We start from the raw sequence: 24,398 nt of genomic DNA, 5'->3' as shown, positions 1-24,398 counted from the left end.
TGTGTGTGTACGTTCTGTATGTGAGGATTGGTCCAAGAGACCCCCCTCCCCTGCATACTTTCCCCCCGGTGAAGTCCATGGCTCGTCAGGGGTTCCCCCTGCCACCAGGAACCAGGTGGTGGGTGGGCCACTGGCTGAAGACATTGACCAAACCTGTTGAATTTAGCTAGGCCCTGGAAACCATTTTGTGAAATAAAGATGGTTTGAGCCCTGTGCACTGCGCGGCCCCCACCCTTGGAGAGTTTCAATTATCCCTGTGGCCGCAGCTCTCTGGCAGATCCGCTGAGAGCCCGTTCCCACGAACAGACGGACATGAGCTAGTGTTAGATACCAACACTGTACCATTTCACCTTCCGCAGTGTATCGCTGTTTCCAGTATGACCCGGCCAGCAGGGCCTGGGTGGAAAAGAACTGTAAAATGGTCCCCTGACAAAAGCAGAGTCCCCAAATACTAATGAGCAAACCACCTGTGATGAAACTTTTCTCTCCACGACCTCTCTGACTAAAAACCTGTAACCTCCATAAAAATGGCAGAATGTGTGCTATATGACATTAGGGATGAAGCACCCACATCCCTGTAGCTATGCGCAAATAGTAAAAGTGTCCCGCGTTTTTTTTCATGTTTTGTGTTTTACCAAGAAGCCTGCACCCCAAGGTCCCATGCCATAACTGAACTAATGCTGCTAGAGTGCAAGGGAAGACAAATGCAACCCTATTGGGAGCTCACGTAAGGGGTGCATGAAAATGCACCATATGTATGTGCAAGCTCACCATGTGTCACTGCCGTCAGTCTTATTGGCGGGTTGTTCCTGCGCGCTCCACCAACCTTACTACTACCTCACTTACCGCACATGTAAAGACATGTAACAAAATGTTGTGGTTGTTAAATACTTAGCGTATAAGTAACGTGTTCGAAATGGCCATATGAAAGGCACTAACAATGTCAAAAAAACGTGAGCTTTGAAAAGACTCAATGAGCTTTGAAAAGACTCAATGAGTATTGTATATTATGTGAATGTTTATGTCTCTTCCACCTAAATCTGCAACACACGAGGAAAATACCTTTGTGAGCACATGCTTGGCCATTCCCCCTTCCTCCCATTGAAGCCTGCCAGACGAAAAAGCAGAGGCCTGTGCCGCGCTGCTCCACCTCCCCCATTTCGGCTGGAGCCGCTTCAAGCATTCACATTCCCCCGCAGCACCCAAGGCCACGGCCTGCCACCTGAATTATTTACAACCCAGCAGTAAACCCCGGCCTTAAAACACAGATCCAAAGGCGCCCTTTCTTAGGCTCCACGACCCACCGGCTCACCTTAGATTAATGGCCCCTGTAAAATTAGGACACCCAATATCATGGCAACACTACAGGAACACATCCATAATGACTTCTAACAAGACATGATAACGCGGACAGCCTATCCCATGCCCTGAGACCCAACCTCGCGACCTATGATACCCGGTCAACAGGACGATGGTAACCATGTATTGATGTATCACCAAAAGACCCCACTCTAGGTGCATTCCTCCTGTGTTGCATTAACCTGTAGAATAACCTATTGTAGGATTTACAGGGAAAGATAATATTGCAATGTTGAATGACTGCGGTGTGCGTGGCCTTAGGGCAGAAAGCCAGGAAAGACGTTCATCACTGACACTGGCCACGGCTGGCAGAACAACACCGTCCGGATGAGCCCAGCTGACCTGCCAGGCCCAGCCCAACCCACGAGGGTAACCAGTGACATCCTCCAGCCTCAGCAAACCACATCGCAGCAACACCTATAGTTAGTCGTCGTCACCCAATCCCTACTAACTTGTGCCCCCTATAGCATGTAGGTTCTTATGACGCATTCTGTAAATATATACGCCTGTCTTTGCTATTGTCAGACAGAGCGCTCTCGGAGTTTGCAGAGTTCTTTGCATGCCCTATTCTGATTGATAGACTCCCATTTAAGCTCACCCGCACTTTGTCCTGGCCTTATTCCCATCCTGGGAGAGTCCATTATTGTCTCTCATTGTGGGGAGGATCGTGCTATCTGGGGGACGCTCGCATTCAGTTCCTTGAAAATTGATTAACTTCAAGCTTGAAAACAAATGTTACCATTGTGTTTTATGTATAGAAAAACATGTCTAGTGTTTGAGGAAAACAGTGAACAATGTATAGTTGTTTGAATCTGCATTAGGTATGTGAACTGACTACGAACCCTTAATGAATATGTAACTCGAAGATGGGCTGGACAATGTTCCCGGGACTGTGGAAAAGGTATATAAACCTATGTTTTTGTAATGTCCAGCACAGTCCTTCCTCACCCTCACGGTGTCTGCTGTACACACTGTGAGGCGTTGAGAGCCAGATAGCTATCTGACCAATAAAACTGTACATGTACTTTTGAACTCGTGACTGGCATATTTCATTTTTGGTGGTATTAAGCCTCGATATTTCTTTTGATCTTTCAGTCTGGATGCTCCAAGAAATGCTATTGACTGGTTTCCAGCATCCACCTCCTCCCCCTGTTGCTGGTCTCCCCTCCCCATTTCCTCTCGGGGTGCCATGAAGCCCTCTACGTATGGCCTCAGTGTCTTCCAAATCTAAAATAAACAACATGAAAAAGGCTCTTTTTTTATTATCTTTAATTTATTGCAGAAATAAGCAGCAAAATCCAAAACCCCAGCCCCAAAGAGACAATTAAAATGAGGACAGCCAGACCCGCCTCTGTACATTCTACATTGGTTATCGCTGATCGTCGTGGACAAATACAGAAAATGGGTTGGTTATGGGGAAATGATTAGCGGGCCTTCTCCTCCCAAACCCACCCGCGTTGAACCCCAGGACTACCCATGACTCTGAACTGAGAATGAAGGTTTGAGCTACACTGTGAGCAGATGCATAAACTCGGCCACAGAACCATGCCACATTCTATTCATTGAGGGGACTTTGGAATGGATATTGCTAAAGAGACCAGATTTGTGGATCTCTCTAGATCTCTGCATGCAGAGCCCACAAGCATCGTCCAATGATTCACCAGAGCCTCTCTAGAATTCCTTCTATATGTGTACGGGGGGCTAATAATATGGACTTATCTTAAAGGTCTTGCTCCCCAAGATTTGCCATTCACCCCCTATCTGATCCCCTCCAACCTCCATACCCACAGACCTCAGCAGGGCACTAGGCACAGACTTTGGGTAATGGGCTTCTGGGATAGAAATTGGTGGGTCTTTGGTCAATACATGATAAATCTTGTGGCAGAATTTGAACAGCCTATCACAGAAATAATGCAATTACAGACGGATATTCCAAGAGTTACTAAGGCACAACATTTAAACAAATTATAAATTCTGGACTTACATGTCTACATTCCAACTATAAAGCACGCAGAATATGCATTTAGAGGGTACTTTGCTGGGCCCAAAAAATCTAAAGCTTTCAAGCACATCAGAATAAATGCAAGATACAATCGCACCCCTCAATCATTCTAGATTATGAAGCCCCATTGATGTCCCTGATACAATTTTATAAGGAGTTTAATAAAAGGAAAAGGAAGCGCTTTTGGTGGAAGCAGGTGCAATGAAAGCGAGAATCCTGGAGCAGCAACAAAGGAGATCATAATGTTCCTGGATATCCCTGGAGCTCAGATTCCCAGAGATCCTGTCTAGTTTCTGCATTCACTAGATGGTGCTGAAAGTGGCTTCCTTTCCCAGTCCCTGCATCTGTAAAAAAGGGATATTTCTAAGATTAGAGGAGCAATTTTACCAAGAATATTTAAGACACTATCATTTTCAGCTAGCGACCGGACACGGGGCACAGATTTCAAATAAAATGAGGCAACAATGGAAAGTTATTTACCAGTGACACAAGTTCCCAGCGTTCGTCATCGAAAGCAAAGAAGATGGCTCTGTGCCTTTCAAGTTAAGCAGTTGTGTTAGAGCCTAATCCCAGAATGCACCATTCTACTGGTGACTAGAATGTTTTTTGTGTGCCATGCCTAGTCACTTGTCCCTCACTTTGCAAGACTATTGTTCATTTTCTGTTGTTTTTGCCAATTTCTCCTTTTCAGGATCTACTGCCTTTAACCCGTTACTATTCTCCCTCTTTAGCCTGTCTTTCCTTTCCCTGCTTTGCCTTTAGCAGTTTATCCATCTGAGTAATGAGAAGCATTTAAATCCCAGTATCTGGGAAGCTGCAGAGGTTTATTCTGGAGGGCATTCTTTATCCGTCTGAGTGATAATAAGCATTTAAATACCACTATCTGGGAAGCTGCAGAGGTTTATTCTGGAGGGCATTCTTTATCCGTCTGAGTGATAATAAGCATTTAAATCCCAGTATCTGGGAAGCTGCAGAGGTTTATTCTTGAGGGCATTCTTTATCCGTCTAAGTGATTAGGAGTAGTTAAATACCAGTATCTGGGAAGCTGCAGAGGTTTATTCTGGAGGGCATTCTTTATCCGTCTAAGTGATTAGGAGTAGTTAAATCCCAGTATCTGGGAAGCTGCAGAGGTTTATTCTGGAGGGCATTCTTTATCCGTCTAAGTGATTAGGAGTAGTTAAATCCCAGTATCTGGGAAGCTGCAGAGGTTTATTCTGGAGGGCATTCTTTATCCGTCTAAGTGATTAGGAGTAGTTAAATCCCAGTATCTGGGAAGCTGCAGAGGTTTATTCTGGAGGGCATTCTTTATCTCTCTGAGTGATAAGAAGCATTTAAATCCCACTATCTGGGAAGCTGCAGAGGTTTATTCTGGAGGACATTCTTTATCCATCAGAGTGATTAGGAGTATGTAAATCCCAGTATGTGGGAAGCTGCAGAGGTTTATTCTAGAGGAAATTCTTTATCCATCTGAGTGATAAGAAGCATTTCAATACCAGTATCTGGGAATCTGCAGAGGTGTATTCTGGAGCACATTCCTTAGCTAGAAGTGTTTTCTATAGTCACGAGATTGACTGTATCATACCTCGCGCTGGCAGGTCAAGGGGCGCGGGGGGATGTTCCCAGTCAGGTTGTGACTGCTCAATAAAAAATAAGTCAAAGTATGAATGCCTATGCCAGGGAAAGGTTGGCGATACAGTAGGGTCAGAGAGGAGCAGGAGGGGGAGAGAGGTCCCACGCAGAGAACAAGCATTGGCCAATCCAAGACAGCAATGGCTAGAGAGGTGCTAAGAAGCAGCAGAAAATACCTATGAGGCTTGAGCAGGGGTGCAGTCAAGGTACACGCCCAGCGAGTGGTGAGGGCAAAAGCCTAAAGACCCCCAGAGAGCAAGATGAAGGTTTGTGGGTAGTCCGGAGCCAGATTCTGGGTCCGAGCCAGATTCTGGGTCCAAGTAAAATCACTAACCACCCAAGGACCTGAGAGACAGTGGAGAAGGACCTAGAGGGGTCTTTACCTAGAGACGCTGAGCCAAGAGGGGGGTAGGGAGGATAACTTAGAGGCAACATGCTCACCTTGGAAGCAAGAAGATACGGAGCAACACAGGTTCGATCCCCGGGTCCGCACTTAGAAACCTCTGGGTATTAAGCGCTTTATAGATAACCCATCATATCACATCATATCACCAGCCAGGCCAGCTGCTGCATCGCCCTGGGCAGAGGCAACAACAATGGCCTAAAAATCAACCAAGAACAGGTGGAAAAGAAGTAAAATGCCACCGCAAGCCAAAGACCACTGCAGAGGAGGGCCATCGTGCACCAGCAGCGGCAGGCAGGGGTGCCAGATGCTCCACAACCTGGAGAACTGAACATGACTTTGGCTGCATTTTTCAGGGGGTGTGTGGGCCTTTGGACCATGCATTGGCCACTCTGAAAACTTTGGGACTTCAAGTGACGATAATTACCATCATGGTTTACTTCCCTTACTCCCACCCCAGTGTTAGGTAAAATACACCCTCTCTGGTTCGGCAGTTTTGGTGTGCAAGTGCTGTGGTGATTGCTTGGCCTGTGACAGTGGACATTAATGCCAAAACCCCCAACAGCAGGCACAGGGGTCTCATGTGTTGGCTGAATGATGGCTCTTGCGCTGGATCAGGATCTGGATTGACAAAAAGTTCCACATCTGCATTTTAGGAAAGAAGAGGCTCACTAAACATCTGGGTCAGAGGAAGGAACTTTGGCTTCCAGAACCAAAAAGGGGTGGAGGGTACTAGTGTGAGACGGGCTCAATCTAGAGCACTCGTCATGCCTCTCCCAACTGTAAGTGGGCACCCCCTGTCAACAACAGTGGAGCCACAGGCATGCAGCCTATGTAACGTTAGGAGAATCCGGTACCCAGAGAAGCCTGATGGACCCTAGGATGTCTGGTTACTCTTTAGGCTGGTGCTGAGAAATGGACGCAGTCTGTGACTTTATCAGGAGTGACTAGGCTGTACGATACTGCAGTACCCCACGCATTGCCCAACCTGCCGGGAAGGGGGATTAGTACCGTTGCAGAGTGACCAATGGCAGAGACACATCCACTCACTTTTACTTTCCTTCCTGGCTGCACCCATCCCCTGATAGCCGGGGCTAAGAAGACCTTTCAATGAACTGGAGATCCTGGACCCTGAGGAACCTGTCACTGCTCACAGTGTACAGGAGGGGCAAGGCCTTTCCTCAGAGATCCTGGACCCTAAGGAACCTGTCACTGCTCACAGTGTTCAGGAGGGGCGAGACCTTTCCTCAGAGATCCTGGACCCTGAGGAACCTGTCACTGCTCACAGTGTTCAGGAGGGGCGAGGCCTTTCCTCAGAGATCCTGGACCCTGAGGAAACTGTCACTGCTCACAGTGTTCAGGAGGGGCGAGGCCTTTCCTCTGAGATCCTGGACCCTGAGGAACCTGTCACTGCTCACGGTGTTCAGGAGGGGCGAGACCTTTCCTCAGAGATCCTGGACCCTGAGGAACCTGTCACTGCTCACAGTGTTCAGGAGGGGCAAGGCCTTTCCTCAGAGATCCTGGACCCTGAGGAACCTGCCACTGCTCACAGTGTTCAGGAGGGGCAAGGCCTTTCCTCAGAGATCCTGGACCCTGAGGAACCTGTCACTGCTCACAGTGTTCAGGAGGGGGGGGGGGGTAATCCTCAGAGATCCTGGACCATGAGGAACATGTCACTACTCAGATTCCAGGCGGGGCGAGCCATTTCCTCAGAGATCCTGGTCCCTGAGGAACCTGTCATTGCTCACAGTGCTCAGGAGGGGCGAGGCCTTGCCTCAGAGGTCCTGGACCCTAAGGGACATATCAGTGCTCACAGCATTCAGGAGGGGAGAGGCCTTCCCTCAGAGATCCTGGACCCTGAGGAACCTGTCACGGCTCACATTGTTCAGGAGGGGCGAGGCCTTTCCTCAGAGATCCTGGACCCTGAGGAACCTGTCACTGCTCACTATTTATTTATTTATTTAGACATTCATAAAGTGTGCCAAGCCTAGGGAGAATGTTCTGGAGGTTGAGGGCTTCCCTTAGAGGAAGTTGCAGGAACACCCTGTTCCACAAGCTCTAAACACCAGGACTAGTGAAGCCGGCCTACAGCAACTGGAATCATCATGGCATTCGGAAAGCATCTGAATGTCTGTGAAGTTCTGCCAGTCACTGGTGTTGGAGAGACGGTGAAAGAGCCTTTCCTTACCATTCCAGACAGAAGGCGTCGGCCGGACCCTTTCCCACTCACCCAGTGAGGCAAGAGCATTTTGCAAATAATACAATCCATCCACAAGGATAGAACATGTACTGAACCACCTGCAGATATAGCTTCCACCTGCGAGCAGAGAACTGAAGTCTGCTAAGATCGCCCACTTCTGCTAAGATCGCCCACTTCTGCTAAGATCGCCCACTTCTGCTAAGATCGCCCACTTCTGCTAAAATCGCATCCAGAACATGAACCCCCGCAGGAGAAACTCTGTCCAAGATGACCCTCCCCCCGAGCTGGAGACCTATCCAACAAAGCCTGGAAGAATGTGCGCCCCCTGCCTGTTCAGGTAAAACACACAGAGGTGGGGACGGGGGGGGGGTCTGGATGCACCACAACAAACTGAAGTAAAATAAAAAGAAGGACATGACTGACAGCCAAGAAGGGCTCTCAATTCAAGAGCAGGTATGGGATTCTTCCATTCTTGGAAGGATTAAGAAATGTGAACTCAAGAGTCAGCCTCCCCCCCCATGAGCTCTGCACCCATACTCCAGGGTATCCATTAATACTGATAACTGATAACTTAATAGTAAACCCTGGGGAAAGGTTCTCACAATGTATCCAGGGGCCTGATGGTGTTACCAGCATCTGGTCCTGTGGGTGAAGTTATTTCACTGGCTGCACATTTGGAATTGAAACACAAGCATTTTTTGCCCCTTCTTTCCAGCCGCTCCTCTCAAAGCATCCAAAGAAGTGGATCCCAATGCCTGGGACCTGCCAAGCTTCTCCCATGAGGCCTGTAACTCTACCCAGAGCAGATCCCAACGCCTGGGACCTGCCAAGCTTGTTCCATGAGGCCTGCGCCTCTACCCAGAGCAGATCCCGATGCCTGGGACCTGCCGAGCTTCTCCCATGAGGCCTGTAACTCTAACCAGAGCAGATTCCAACGCCTGGGACCTGCTGAGCTTCTTCCATGAGGCCTGTACCTCTAACCAGAGCAGATCCCGATGCCTGGACCTGCCGAGCTTCTCCCATGAGGCCTGTAACTCTACCCAGAGCAGATCCCAACACCTGGTACCTGCCGAGCTTCTTCCATGAAGCCTGTAACTCTACCCAGAGCAGAGCACCTGCAAGTGTTACTTTCAAAGAGCCAACCTTCCGGGAAGGAGGCACAAGAGGGCCAACTGGGGGTCATATTCCCCCTTCCACCGATAACTGCTCAGGACCACAACTCACAATTACCACCTCTGTAAGTTACCAACCAGTATTCCAAAGAAGCTCTGCATCATGGTGGAGTGGAGGGTGGTCCTGCCCCCCCTGCCCCTCTATATGCCTAATCTTTGAGTACTCACTGTACCGAGCATCAGTGAGTCCTAACTGTCTGTGACGTTGGCTCCAACTGTTAAGAGATTATAAGCGTTTAACCCCAGAGACTTGTACGTTTCTAGAATTGACATCAACTTTCCTTAAATAATGTACACAGCTTAACAGCGATGGAAAGTAGTGACACTAACCACTGTATGATAGCTGCTTCCTCGTCCACTGCACTTCCTTTCTGAGTGCGGTGTAGAGTGCTCGTCTAACCCCACCAACAGGCGAGGAAAGGGGGGAGAAGCCTTGACCCACCTGCTAACAAAACCTACTCAAGCTACTAAAACATGGGCTCTGGGGTAACAACTCTGGACGTTCACATAAACGGAGCAGGCCTTCAGACACATCCTAAAACATCCTCATATAGACTACTCATTTGTGTTTGGCATTTTCTGGAGATGGCAACAACGGGGCGCCGTACCCTACCTTCAGGCATTAGAGGCGCTGGATGACATCAGCAGGACCTGATATGGACAGAGAAGAAAGACGGACACCGCGTGAGGCTTCACTTGTTTTCTTTAAAAGAGGTTTTAGCTTTTTTTGCATACAAATCTTTATTAATTCAAAAAATGAATAACATTACAAGGGACTGTTTATTGAAAATCTTAGTGAAGAGAGTCTCTGGTGATGATCGGCCAATGATAATCAATCAAACTATGACATCAAAGGTTCAGGGGCATCACAAGAGCATCTCCCCACCCCCCACGCCCAGATAACTAAGAAAACTCACCCACAATTCCGAAGTCACACACCTTCTCTCGGTGGAGTGTAGCCGTCTTTTACTGAAAAATAAAATAAGGAGAGTGAGCAAGCAGCTTGCACTTACTGTATAATCAGTGACTGGTAGCAAGACTGTAAGGGGGGCTAGGCAGCTTGCACTTACTGTATAATCAGTGACTGGTAGCAAGGCTGTGAGGGGGGCTAGGCAGCTTGCACTTACTGTATAATCAGTGACTGGTAGCAAGACTGTAAGGGGGGCTAGGCAGCTTGCACTTACTGTATAATCAGTGACTGGTAGCAAGACTGTAAGGGGGGCTAGGCAGCTTGCACTTACTGTATAATCAGTGACTGGTAGCAAGGCTGTAAGGGGGGCTAGGCAGCTTGCACTTACTGTATAATCAGTGACTGGTGGGAAGGCTGTGAGAGGGGGGGCTAGGCAGCTTGCACTTACTGTATAATCAGTGACTGACGGGAAGGCTGTGAGAGAGGGGCTAGGCAGCTTGCACTTACTGTATAATCAGTGACTGGTAGCAAGGCTGTAAGGGGGGCTAGGCAGCTTGCACTTACTGTATAATCAGTGACTGGTGGGAAGGCTGTGAGAGGGGGGGCTAGGCAGCTTGCACTTACTGTATAATCAGTGACTGGTAGCAAGGCTGTAAGGGGGGCTAGGCAGCTTGCACTTACTGTATAATCAGTGACTGGTAGCAAGACTGTAAGGGGGGCTAGGCAGCTTGCACTTACTATATAATCAGTGACTGGTAGCAAGACTGTAAGGGGGGCTAGGCAGCTTGCACTTACTATATAATCAGTGACTGGTAGCAAGACTGTAAGGGGGGCTAGGCAGCTTGCACTTACTGTATAATCAGTGACTGGTAGCAAGACTGTAAGGGGGGCTAGGCAGCTTGCACTTACTGTATAATCAGTGACTGGTAGCAAGACTGTAAGGGGGGCTAGGCAGCTTGCACTTACTGTATAATCAGTGACTGGTAGCAAGACTGTAAGGGGGGCTAGGCAGCTTGCACTTACTGTATAATCAGTGACTGGTAGCAAGACTGTAAGGGGGGCTAGGCAGCTTGCACTTACTGTATAATCAGTGACTGGTAGCAAGACTGTAAGGGGGGCTAGGCAGCTTGCACTTACTGTATAATCAGTGACTGGTAGCAAGGCTGTAAGGGGGGCTAGGCAGCTTGCACTTACTGTATAATCAGTGACTGGTAGCAAGACTGTAAGGGGGGCTAGGCAGCTTGCACTTACTGTATAATCAGTGACTGACGGGAAGGCTGTGAGAGAGGGGCTAGGCAGCTTGCACTTACTGTATAATCAGTGACTGGTAGCAAGGCTGTAAGGGGGGCTAGGCAGCTTGCACTTACTGTATAATCAGTGACTGACGGGAAGGCTGTGAGAGAGGGGCTAGGCAGCTTGCACTTACTGTATAATCAGTGACTGGTAGCAAGGCTGTAAGGGGGGCTAGGCAGCTTGCACTTACTGTATAATCAGTGACTGGTAGCAAGACTGTAAGGGGGGCTAGGCAGCTTGCACTTACTGTATAATCAGTGACTGGTAGCAAGACTGTAAGGGGGGCTAGGCAGCTTGCACTTACTGTATAATCAGTGACTGGTAGCAAGGCTGTAAGGGGGGCTAGGCAGCTTGCACTTACTGTATAATCAGTGACTGGTAGCAAGACTGTAAGGGGGGCTAGGCAGCTTGCACTTACTGTATAATCAGTGACTGACGGGAAGGCTGTGAGAGAGGGGCTAGGCAGCTTGCACTTACTGTATAATCAGTGACTGGTAGCAAGACTGTAAGGGGGGCTAGGCAGCTTGCACTTACTGTATAATCAGTGACTGGTAGCAAGACTGTAAGGGGGGCTAGGCAGCTTGCACTTACTGTATAATCAGTGACTGGTAGCAAGACTGTAAGGGGGGCTAGGCAGCTTGCACTTACTGTATAATCAGTGACTGGTAGCAAGGCTGTAAGGGGGGCTAGGCAGCTTGCACTTACTATATAATCAGTGACTGGTAGCAAGACTGTAAGGGGGGCTAGGCAGCTTGCACTTACTATATAATCAGTGACTGGTAGCAAGACTGTAAGGGGGGCTAGGCAGCTTGCACTTACTGTATAATCAGTGACTGACGGGAAGGCTGTGAGAGAGGGGCTAGGCAGCTTGCACTTACTGTATAATCAGTGACTGGTAGCAAGGCTGTAAGGGGGATCTAGGTGGGGGGTTAGGTTGTGTAGAATCTATTCATGACATTAATCGATATGTAATTCATAGCTCTCCAAACCTGCCTTGGAACCAAATTGCTTAGGCTATCGCAACACATCTATTCTCTGACTTTCTTCAGAAGACAATCCATATAAGATGGGGCACCCCTGGCAGGGGCACAAGATGCCACGGGCAAGGTTCGGGCGCTGGCACAGTATGAAAGCAGAGTAAAGTAATATAACACAGTATTCTAGCCATACTCAAGGCATGTACACAAGGCATACAAGATGGAGCACCCCGGGCGGGCAGAGACAGAAGATGCCACGGGCAAGGATCAGGCGCTGGCACAGTATGAAAGCATAGTAACATAACATAATACACAGTATTTGAGCCATACACAAGGCCTGGACACAAGGCATATAAGATGGGGCACCCCGGGTGTGGGCAGAAGAAGCCACGGGCAAGGATCAGGCGCTGGCACAGTATGAAAGCAGGGTAACATAACATAATACACAGTATTTGAGCCATACACAAGGCATGTACACAAGGCATATAAGATGGGGCACCCCGGGTGTGGGCAGAAGAAGCCACGGGTAAGGATCAGGCGCTGGCACAGTATGAAAGCAGAGTAACATGACATAATACACAGTATTTGAGCCATACACAAGGCATGTACACAGGGCATATAAGAGGAGGCACCCCGGGTGTGGGCAGAAGATGCCACGGGCAAGGATCAGGCGCTGGCACAGTATAAAAGCACAGTAACATAACATAATACACAGTATTTGAGCCATACACAAGGCATGTACACAAGGCATATAAGAGGGGGCACCCCGGGTGGGGCCAGAAGAAGCCACGGGCAAGGATCAGGCGCTGGCACAGTATGAAAGCAGAGTAACATGACATAATACACAGTATTTGAGCCATACACAAGGCATGTACACAGGGCATATAAGAGGAGGCACCCCGGGTGTGGGCAGAAGATGCCACGGGCAAGGATCAGGCGCTGGCACAGTATAAAAGCACAGTAACATAACATAATACACAGTATTTGAGCCATACACAAGGCATGTACACAAGGCATATAAGAGGGGGCACCCCGGGTGGGGCCAGAAGAAGCCACGGGCAAGGATCAGGCGCTGGCACAGTATAAAAGCAGAGTAACATAACATAATACACAAGGCATGTACACAAGGCATATAAGAGGGGGCACCCCGGGCGGGGCCAGAAGAAGCCACGGGCAAGGATCAGGCGCTGGCACAGTATGAAAGCAGAGTAACATAACATAATACACAGTATTTGGAGCCATACACAAGGCATGTACACAAGGCATATAAGATGGGGCACCCCGGGTGTGGGCAGAAGAAGCCACGGGCAAGGATCAGGCGCTGGCACAGTATGAAAGCAGGGTAACATGACATAATACACAGTATTTGAGCCATACACAAGGCATGTACACAGGGCATATAAGAGGAGGCACCCCGGGTGTGGGCAGAAGATGCCACGGGCAAGGATCAGGCGCTGGCACAGTATAAAAGCAGAGTAACATAACATAATACACAGTATTTGAGCCATACACAAGGCATGTACACAGGGCATATAAGAGGAGGCACCCCGGGCGGGCAGAGGCATAAGATGCCACGGGCAAGGACCAGGCGCTGGCACAGTATGAAAGCAGGGTAACATAACATAATACACAGTATTTGAGCCATACACAAGGCATGTACACAGGGCATATAAGATGGGGAACCCCGGGTGTGGGCAGAAGATGCCACGAGCAAGGATCAGGCGCTGGCACAGTATGAAAGCAGGGTAACATAACATAATACACAGTATTTGAGCCATACACAAGGCATGTACACAGGGCATATACGATGGGGCACCCCGGGTGTGGGCAGAAGAAGCCACGGGCAAGGATCAGGCGCTGGCACAGTATGAAAGCAGGGTAACATAACATAATACACAGTATTTGAGCCATACACAAGGCCTGGGTAGAAACAGCAAGTCACTCACACTGTTGGTTCATACACTCAAACCCCCTCCACAAAGCTCTGCAAGCATTGCATACTCTCTGTAACCCCTGAATCTGGACCAGAGATGCCCAAATCCCAGGGGAGAGAAATGCAGCAGACCCTGACCCCAAATATAGAATTGTTTTTTAAACAGGTCAACAGTTTTTGATCTATAGTGAAGACACAACTTTGCTAGCATTTTGCTCAATTCTATTGTTCATAACATTCGAACTTTTTCACGAATGCGTACAAAACTTTCCAGAAACGTTTGACAACCTATTAGCAAATATTTGAAAGGTTTGGAGAAATCAGTCCATCGGTCCAAAAGTGGTGTGAAAAGACATACAGTGCTTTGCATGTGTCAGGGTTTCCCCACAGGAAAACATGTGACAGTTCTGCTCATACACACAGCTGAATAGAGTTCCACCAATTCATTTTTGTTTGCGGTAGAATCAGAATACGTCTCATTGTTTTCTTTAAGTGGTCTGACTGCAATAATTTTTAACAAAATACGTTCAGTATGAAATTGTATACATTTAAGCTTGTCGGGCACATGCTCAAATGTGATTGGTTAAGCAGTTTGCAAGGCTGGAGTAAAATGTTTGCAGGGATTGAAGGTGCCTGCAATGGGGCGTGCTTCGCGGAGCTCCAGGCATTGTGGGATAGAGGTAAGGATTGAAGGTGCGTGAAATGGGATGTCCTTGTGCGAGCCCAGGGCATTGTGGGATAGAGGTAAGGATTGAAGGCGCATGCACTGGGACGTGCTTGGGCGAGCCCCAGGCATTGTGAGATAGAGGTAAGGATTGCATGCATGTGCACTGGAACGTGCTTCAGGCGAGTCCCAGGCCATGTGGGATACAGGTAAGGATTGAAGGTGAGTGCACTGGGACATGCTTGTGCAAGCGCTGGGCATTATGGGATACAGGTAAGGATTGAAGGCACGTGCACTGGGACACGCTTGGGTGAGCCCCAAGCATTGTGGGATAGAGGTAAGATTTGAAGGCACGTGCACTGGAACGTGCTTGGCAGAGCCCCACTCATTGTGTGCTAGAGGTCAGGATTTAAGGCACGTGCACTGGGACGTGTTGTGCGAGTTCCGGGCATTGTGGGATAGAGGTAAGGATTGAAGGCACGTGCAATGGCACGTGCTTGGCAGAGCCCCAGGCATTGTGGGATAGAGGTAAGGATTGAAGGTGAGTGCACTGGGACATGCTTGTGCAAGCGCTGGGCATTATGGGATACAGGTAAGGATTGAAGGCACGTGCACTGGGACACGCTTGGGTGAGCCCCAAGCATTGTGGGATAGAGGTAAGATTTGAAGGCACGTGCACTGGAACGTGCTTGGCAGAGCCCCACTCATTGTGGGCAAGAGGTCAGGATTTAAGGCACGTGCACTGGGACGTGTTGTGCGAGTTCCGGGCATTGTGGGATAGAGGTAAGGATTGAAGGCACGTGCAATGGCACGTGCTTGGCAGAGCCCCAGGCATTGTGGGATAGAGGTAAGGATTGAAGGCGCTTGCACTGGGACATGCTTGGGCGAGCCATAGGCATTGTGGCATAGAGGTAAGGATTGACGGCACGTGCATTGGGACATGCTTGGCAGAGCCCGAAGGATTGTGGTATAGAGGTAAGGATTGAAGGCACGTGCATTGGGACGTGCTTGGTGGAGCTCCAGGCATTTTGGGATTGAGGTAAGGATTGAAGGCATGTGCACTCGGAAGTGCTTGGTGGAGCCCCAGGCATTGTCGTATAGAGGTAAGGATTTAAGGCGAGTGGATTGGGACGTGATTGGCAGAGTTCCATGCATTGTGGGATTGAGGTAAGGATTGAAGGCATGTGCACTGGGACATGCTTCAGGCGAGCCCCAGGCATTGTGGGATAGAGGTTAGGATTGAAGGCACGTACACTCGGACGTGCTTGTGCGAGCTCCGGGCATTGTGGGATAGAGGCAAGGATTGAAGGCACGTGCACTGGGACATGCTTGGGTGAGCCCCAGGCATTGTGGGATAGAGGTAAGATTTGAAGGCACGTGCACTGGAACGTGCTTGGCAGAGCCCCAGGTATTGTGGGATAGAGGTAAGGATTGATGGCACGTGCACTGGACAGGTTTGGGCGAGCCGAGTTATTGTGGGATAGAGGTAAGGTTTGAAGGCATATGCACTGGAACGTGATTGGCGGAGACCCAGGCATTGTGGGATAGAGGTAAGGATTGAAGGTGCATGCTCTGGGACGTGCTTGGTGGAGCTCCAGGCATGGTGGGATAGAGGTAGGGATTGAAGGCGCGTGCACTGGGACATGCTTGGGCGAGCCATAGGCATTGTGGCATAGAGGTAAGGATTGAAGGCACGTGCATTGGGACGTGCTTGGCAGAGCCCCAAGAATTGTGGTATAGAGGTAAGGATTTAAGCCGAGTGGATTGGGACGTGATTGGCAGAGTTCCATACATTGTGGGATTGAGGTAAGGATTGAAGGCACGTGCAATGGGACATGCTTAGCAGAGCCCCACGCATTGTGGGCTAGAGGTCAGGATTTAAGGCGCGTGCTTGGCAGAGCCCCAGACATTGTAGGATAGAGGTAAGGATTGAAGGCGCGTGCACTGGGACATGCTTGGGCGAGCCCTAGGCATTGTGGCATAGAGGTAAGGATTGAAGGCATGTGCATTGGGACGTGCTTGGCAGAGCCCCAATAATTGTGGGATAGAGGTAAGGATTGAAGGCACGTGCATTGGGACGTGCTTGGTGAAGCTCCAGGCATTGTGGGATAGAGGTCAGGATTTAAGGCGCGTGCACTGGGATGTGCTTGCTGGAGCTCCAGGCATTGTGGGATTGAGGTAAGGATTGAAGGCGCATGCACTGGGATGTGCTTGGCGGAGCTCCAGGCATTGTGGGAAAGAGGTAAGGATTGAAGGCAAGTGCACTGGGATGTGCTTGGTGGAGCCCCAGGCATTGTGGTATAGAGGTAAGGATTTAAGGCGAGTGGATTGGGACGTGATTGGCAGAGTTCCATGCATTGTGGGATTGAGGTAAGGATTGAAGGCATGTGCACTGGGACATGCTTCAGGCGAGCCCGCATTGTGGGATAGAGGTAAGGATTTAAGGCAAGTGGATTGGGACGTGATTGGCGGAGTTCCATGCATTGTGGGATACAGGTAAAGATTGAAGGTGCATGCACTGGGACCGGCGTGTGCGAGCTCCGGGCATTGTGGGATAGAAGGCACGTGCACTGGGACATGCTTGGGGGAGCCCCAGGCATTGTGGGATAGAGGTAAGGTTTGAAGGCACGTGCTTGGCAGAGCCCCAGGCATTGTGGGATAGAGGTAAGGATTTAAGGCGAGTGGATTGGGACGTGATTGGCGGAGTTCCATGCATTGTGGGATACAGGTAAAGATTGAAGGTGCATGCACTGGGACGGGCGTGTGCGAGCTCCGGGCATTGTGGGATAGAAGGCACGTGCACTGGGACATGCTTGGGGGAGCTCCAAGCATTGTGGGATAGAGGTAAGGTTTGAAGGCACGTGCTTGGCAGAGCCCCAGGCATTGTGGGATAGAGGTAAGGATTGAAGGCGCTTGCACTGGGACATGTTGTGCGAGTTCCGGGCATTGTGGCATAGAGGTAAGGATTGACGGCACGTTCATTGGGACGTGCTTGGCAGAGCCCCAAGGATTGTGGTATAGAGGTAAGGATTGAAGGCACGTGCATTGGGACGTGCTTGGTGGAGCTCCAGGCATTTTGGGATTGAGGTAAGGATTGAAGGCATGTGCACTGGGACATGCTTCAGGCGAGCCCCTGGCATTGTGGGATAGAGGTAAGATTTGAAGGCACGTGCACTGGAACGTGCTTGGCAGAGCCCCAGGTATTGTGGGATAGAGGTAAGGATTGAAGGTGCATGCTCTGGGACGTGCTTGGCGGAGCTCCAGGCATGGTGGGATAGAGGTAAGGATTGAAGGCGTGTGCACTGGGACATGCTTGGGCGAGCCCCAAGAATTGTGGTATAGAGGTAAGGATTTAAGCCGAGTGGATTGGGACGTGCTTGGCAGAGCCCCAATAATTGTGGGATAGAGGTAAGGATTGAAGGCACGTCAATTGGGATGTGCTTGGTGAAGCTCCAGGCATTGTGGGATAGAGGTCAGGATTTAAGGCACGTGCACTGGGATGTGCTTGGCGGAGCTCCAGGCATTGTGGGATTGAGGTAAGGATTGAAGGCGCGTGCACTGGGATGTGCTTGGCGGAGCTCCAGGCATTGTGGGAAAGAGGTAAGGATTGAAGGCATGTGCACTGGGAAGTGCTTGGCGGAGCCCCAGGCATTGTGGGATAGAGGTAAGGATTGAAGGCACGTGCATTGGGACATGCTTGGCAGAGCCCCAAGAATTGTCATATAGAGGTAAGGATTTAAGGCGAGTGGATTGGGACGTGATTGGTGGAGTTCCATGCATTGTGGGATAGAGGTAAGGTTTGAAGGCACGTGCTTGACAGAGCCCCAGGCATTGTGGGATAGAGGTAAGGATTGAAGGCGCTTGCACTGGGACATGTTGTGCGAGTTCCGGGCATTGTGGCATAGAGGTAAGGATTGACGGCACGTTCATTGGGACGTGCTTGGCAGAGCCCCAAGGATTGTGGTATAGAGGTAAGGATTGAAGGCACGTGCATTGGGACGTGCTTGGTGGAGCTCCAGGCATTTTGGGATTGAGGTAAGGATTGAAGGCATGTGCACTGGGACATGCTTCAGGCGAGCCCCTGGCATTGTGGGATAGAGGTAAGATTTGAAGGGACGTGCACTGGAACGTGCTTGGCAGAGCCCCAGGTATTGTGGGATAGAGGTAAGGATTGATGGCACGTCCACTGGGACAGGCTTGGGCGAGCCGAGTTATTGTGGGATAGAGGTAAGGTTTGAAGGCACATGCACTGGAACGTGATTGGCGGAGACCCAGGCATTGTGGGATAGAGGTAAGGATTGAAGGCGCGTGCACTGGGACATGCTTGGGCGAGCCATAGGCATTGTGGCATAGAGGTAAGGATTGAAGGCACGTGCATTGGGACGTGCTTGGCAGAGCCCCAAGAATTGTGGTATAGAGGTAAGGATTTACGCCGAGTGGATTGGGACGTGCTTGGCAGAGCCCCAATAATTGTGGGATAGAGGTAAGGATTGAAGGCACGTCAATTGGGATGTGCTTGGTGAAGCTCCAGGCATTGTGGGATAGAGGTCAGGATTTAAGGCACGTGCACTAGGATGTGCTTGGCGGAGCTCCACCCATTGTCGGATTGAGGTAAGGATTGAAGCCGCGTGCACTGGGATGTGCTTGGCGGAGCTCCATTCATTGTGGGAAAGAGGTAAGGATTGAAGGCATGTGCACTGGGAAGTGCTTGGCGGAGCCCCAGGCATTGTGGGATAGAGGTAAGGATTGAAGGCACGTGCATTGGGACATGCTTGGCAGAGCCCCAAGAATTGTCATATAGAGGTAAGGATTTAAGGCGAGTGGATTGGGACGTGATTGGTGGAGTTCCATGCATTGTGGGATACAGGTAAAGATTGAAGGTGCATGCACTGGGACGGGCGTGTGCGAGCTCCGGGCATTGTGGGATAGAAGGCACGTGCACTGGGACATGCTTGTGGGAGCCCCAGCCATTGTGGGATAGAGGTAAGGTTTGAAGGCACATGCACTGGAATGTGCTTGGCAGAGCCCCAGGCATTGTGGGATACAGGTAAGGATTGAAGGCACGTGCACTGGGACATGTTGTGCGAGTTCCGGGCATTGTGGGATAGAGGTAAGGATTGAAGGCACGCGCAATGGTACGTGCTTGGCAGAGCCCCAGGCATTGTGGGATAGAAATAAGGATTGAAGACGCTTGCACTCGGACATGCTTGGGCGAGCCATAGGCATTGTGGCATAGAGGTAAGAATTGAAGGCACGTGCATTGGGACGTGCTTGGCAGAGCCCCAAGGATTGTGGTATAGAGGTAAGTATTTAAGGCGAGTGGATTGGGACGTGATTGGCAGAGTTCCATGCATTGTGGGATTGAGGTAAAGATTGAAGGCACGTGCACTGGGACATGCTTCAGGCGAGCCCCAGGCATTGTGGGATAGAGGTCAGGATTTAAGGCGCGTGCACTGGGTCGTGCTTGTGCAAGCCCCGGGCATTATGGGATACAGGTAAAGATTGAAGGTGCATGCACTGGGATGTGCTTGTGCGAGCTCCGGGCATTGTGGGATAGAAGGCACGTGCACTGGGATATGCGTGGGGGAGCCCCAGGCATTCTGGGATAGAGGTAAGGTTTGAAGGCACGTGCACTGGAATGTGCTTGGCAGAGCCCCAGGCATTGTGGGATAGAGGTTAGGATTGAAGGCACGTCCACTCGGACGTGCTTGTGCGAGCTCCGGGCATTGTGGGATAGAGGCAAGGATTGAAGGCACGTGCACTGGGACATGCTTGGGCGAGCCCCAGGCATTGTGGGATAGAGGTAAGATTTGAAGGCACATGCACTGGAACGTGCTTGGCAGAGCCCCACTCATTGTCGGCTAGAGGTCAGGATTTAAGGTGCATGCTTTGGGACATGCTTTGCAGAGCCCCAGACATTGTAGGACAGAGGTAAGGATTGAAGGCACGTGCACTGGGACATGCTTGGGCGAGCCCTAGGCATTGTGGCATAGAGGTAAGGATTGAAGGCATGTGCATTGGGACGTGCTTGGTGAAGCTCCAGGCATTGTGGGATAGAGGTCAGGATTTAAGGCGCGTGCACTGGGATGTGCTTGGCGGAGCTCCAGGCATTGTGGGATTGAGGTAAGGATTGAAGGCGCGTGTGCTGGAATGTGCTTGGCGGAGCTCCAGGCATTGTGGGAAAGAGGTAAGGATTGAAGGCATGTGCAATGGGAAGTGCTTGGCGGAGCCCCAGGCATTGTGGGATAGAGGTAAGGATTGAAGGCACGTGCATTGGGACATGCTTGGCAGAGCCCCAAGAATTGTCGTATAGAGGTAAGGATTTAAGGCGAGTGGATTGGGACGTGATTGGCGGAGTTCCATGCATTGTGGGATACAGGTAAGGATTGAAGGCACGTGCACTGGGACATGCTTGGGGGAGCCCCAGGCATTGTGGGATAGAGGTAAGGTTTGAAGGCACATGCACTGGAATGTGCTTGGCAGAGCCCCAGGCATTGTGGGATACAGGTAAGGATTGAAGGCATGTGCACTGGGACATGTTGTGCGAGTTCCGGGCATTGTGGGATAGAGGTAAGGATTGAAGGCATGTGCAATGGCACGTGCTTGGCAGAGCCCCAGGCATTGTGGGATAGAGGTAAGGATTGAAGGCGCTTGCACTGGGACATGCTTGGGCGAGCCAATGGCATTGTGGCATAGAGGTAAGGATTGACAGCACGTGCATTGGGACGTGCTTGGCAGAGCCCCAAGGATTGTGGTATAGAGGTAAGGATTGAAGGCACGTGCATTGGGACGTGCTTGGTGGTGCTCCAGGCATTTTGGGATTGAGGTAAGGATTGAAGGCATGTGCACTGGGAAGTGCTTGGTGGAGCCCCAGGCATTGTGGGATAGCGGTAAGGATTTATGGCGCATGCTCTGGGACGTGCTTGGCGGAGCTCCAGGCATTGTGGCATAGAGGTAAGAATTGAAGGCACGTGCATTGGGACGTGCTTGGCAGAGCCCCAAGAATTGTGGTATAGAGGTAAGGATTGAAGGCATGTGCATTGGGACGTGCTTGGCAGAGCCCCAAGAATTGTCGTATAGAGGTAAGGATTTAAGGCGAGTGGATTGGGACGTGATTGGCGGAGTTCCATGCATTGTGGGATACAGGTAAAGATTGAAGGTGCATGCACTGGGACGGGTGTGTGCGAGCTCCGGGCATTGTGGGATAGAAGGCACTGGGACATGCTTGGGGGAGCTCCAGGCATTGTGGGATAGAGGTAAGGTTTGAAGGCACGTGCATTGGGACGTGCTTGGCAGAGCCCCAAGGATTGTGGTATAGAGGTAAGGATTGAAGGCATGTGCACTGGGAAGTGCTTGGTGGAGCCCCAGGCATTGTGGGATAGAGGTAAGGATTTAAGACGCATGCTCTGGGACGTGCTTGGCGGAGCTCCAGGCATTGTGGGAAAGAGGTAAGGATTTAAGGCGTGTGCTCTGGGACATGCTTGGCAGAGCCCCAGGCATTGTGGGATTGAGGAAAGGATTTAAGGCGCATGCTCTGGGACGTGCTTGGCGGAGCTCAAGGCATTGTGGCATAGAGGTAAGAATTGAAGGCACGTGCATTGGGACGTGCTTGGTAGAGCCCCAAGTATTGTGGGATAAAGGTAAGAATTTAAGGCGAGTGGATTGGGACGTGATTGGCAGAGTTCCATGCATTGTGGGATTGAGGTAAGGATTGAAGGCACGTGCACTGGGACATACTTCAGGCGAGCCCCAGGCATTGTGGGATAGAGGTCAGGAATTAAGGCGCATGCTCTGGGTCGTGCTTGTGCAAGCCCCGGGCATTGTGGGATACAGGTAAAGATTGAAGGTGCATGCACTGGGATGTGCTTGTGCGAGCACCGGGCATTGTGGGATAGAAGGCACGTGCACTGGGACATGCTTGGGGGAGCCCAGGCATTGTAGGATAGAGGTAAGGTTTGAAGGCACATGCACTGGAATGTGCTTGGCAGAGCCCCAGGCATTGTGGGATAGAGGTTAGGATTGAAGGCACGTACACTCGGACGTGCTTGTGCAAGCTCCGGGCATTGTGGGATAGAGGCAAGGATTGAAGGCACGTGCACTGGGACATGCTTGGGCGAGCCCCAGGCATTGTGGGATAGAGGTAAGATTTGAAGGCACGTGCACTGGAACGTGCTTGGCAGAGCCCCAGGTATTGTGGGATAGAGGTAAGGATTGATGGCACGTGCACTGGGACAAGCTTGGGCGAGCCAAGTTATTGTGGGATAGAGGTAAGGTTTGAAGGCACATGCACTGGAACGTGATTGGCGGAGCCCCAGGCATTGTGGGATGGAGGTTAGGATTGAAGGTGCATGTTCTGGGACGTGCTTGGCGGAGCTCCAGGCATGGTGGGATAGAGGTAAGGATTGAAGGCGCGTACACTGGGACATGCTTGGGCGAGCCCTAGGCATTGTGGCATAGAGGTAAGGATTGAAGGCATGTGCATTGGGACGTGCTTGGCAGAGCCCCAAGAATTGTGGGATAGAGGGAAGGATTGAAGGCACGTGCATTGGGACGTGCTTGATGAAGCTCCAGGCATTGTGGGATAGAGGTAAGGATTTAAGGCGCGTGCACTGTGATGTGCTTGGCGGAGGTCCAGGCATTGTGGGATTGAGGTAAGGATTGAAGGCATGTGCACTGGGAAGTGCTTGGCGGAGCCCCAGGCATTGTGGGATAGAGTTAAGGATTGAAGGCACGTGCATTGGGACGTGCTTGGCAGAGCCCCAAGAATTGTCGTATAGAGGTAAGGATTTAAGGCGAGTGGATTGGGACGTGTTTGGCGGAGTTCCTTGCATTGTGGGATACAGGTAAAGATTGAAGGTGCATGCACTGGGACGGACGTGTGCGAGCTCCGGACATTGTGGGATAGAAGGCATGTGCACTGGGACATGCTTGGGGGAGCCCCAGGCATTGTGGGATAGAGGTAAGGTTTGAAGGCACGTGCATTGGAATGTGCTTGGCAGAGCCCCAGGCATTGTGGGCTAGAGGTAAGGATTGAAGGTGCGTGCACTGGGACATGCTTGGGCGAGCCCCAGGCATTCTGGGATAGAGGTAAGGTTTGAAGGCACGTGCACTGGAACGTGCTTGGCAGAGCCCCAGGTATTGTGGGCTAGAGGTAAGCATTGAAGGTGCGTGCACTGGGATGTGCTTGGCAGAGCCCCAGGCATTGTGGGATAGAGGTAAGGATTGAAGGCGCGTACACTAGCACGTGCTTGTGCGAGCTCCTCCGGGCATTGTGGGATAGACATAAGGATTGAAGGCACGTGCACTGGGACATGCTTGGGCGAGCCCCAGGCATTCTTGGATAGAGGTAAGGTTTGAAGGCACGTGCACTGGAACGTGCTTGGCAGAGCCCCAGGTATTGTGGGCTAGAGGTAAGGATTGAAGGTGCGTGCACTGGGATGTGCTTGGCAGAGCCCCAGGCATTGTGGGATTGTAGGATAGAGGTAAGGATTGAAGGCACAAGCACTGGGACATGCTTGGGGGAGCCCAGGCATTGTGGGATAGGGGTAAGGATTGCATGCATGTGCACTGGAACGTGCTTCAGGCGAGCCCCAGGCCATGTGGGATACAGGTAAGGATTGAAGGCACGTGCACTGGGACTTGTTGTGCGAGCTTCGGGCATTGTGGGATAGAAGGCATGTGCACTGGGACACACGTGGGTGAGCCCCAGGCATTGTAGGATAGAGGTAAGGTTTGAAGGCACTTGCACTGGAACATGCTTGACAGAGCCCCAGGCATTGTGGGATAGAGGTAAGGATTGAAAGCGCGTGCACTGGGACGTGCTTGTGCGAGCTCTGGGCATTGTGGGATTGAGGTA

General features: G+C 50.8%; 1 protein-coding gene across 2 annotated transcripts in view; it reads right to left on the bottom strand.

Annotated features, from left to right (window-relative positions):
• Nucleotides 1-2,613: 2,613 nt before the first annotated feature.
• The window catches only part of LOC138522053 (patr class I histocompatibility antigen, A-2 alpha chain-like), a 269,113-nt gene continuing 247,328 nt past the window's right edge, over nucleotides 2,614-24,398 (bottom strand). The window contains exons 6-8 of one of the 2 annotated variants that reach the window (XR_011283225.1): nucleotides 9,683-9,734; nucleotides 9,379-9,416; nucleotides 2,614-3,705 (exon numbers count right to left, since the gene is read on the bottom strand). Coding sequence is in view for 1 of the 2 variants with exons in the window: in XM_069635284.1 (XP_069491385.1) it covers nucleotides 9,388-9,416; nucleotides 9,705-9,734 (59 nt within the window). In the remaining variant the exon portion in view is untranslated. The remainder of the gene's footprint in view (nucleotides 3,706-9,378; nucleotides 9,417-9,682; nucleotides 9,735-24,398) is intronic. The other variant, XM_069635284.1, reaches the window with a different exon arrangement.

Source organism: Ambystoma mexicanum, chromosome 13, assembly GCF_040938575.1.
Source record: "Ambystoma mexicanum isolate Mex_15411 chromosome 13, UKY_AmexF1_1, whole genome shotgun sequence".
In the NCBI taxonomy this organism is placed as follows: Eukaryota; Metazoa; Chordata; class Amphibia; order Caudata; family Ambystomatidae; genus Ambystoma; species Ambystoma mexicanum.
Note: the sequence above shows the minus strand (reverse complement) of the source record. Positions and strands in the feature narration are given on the sequence as shown.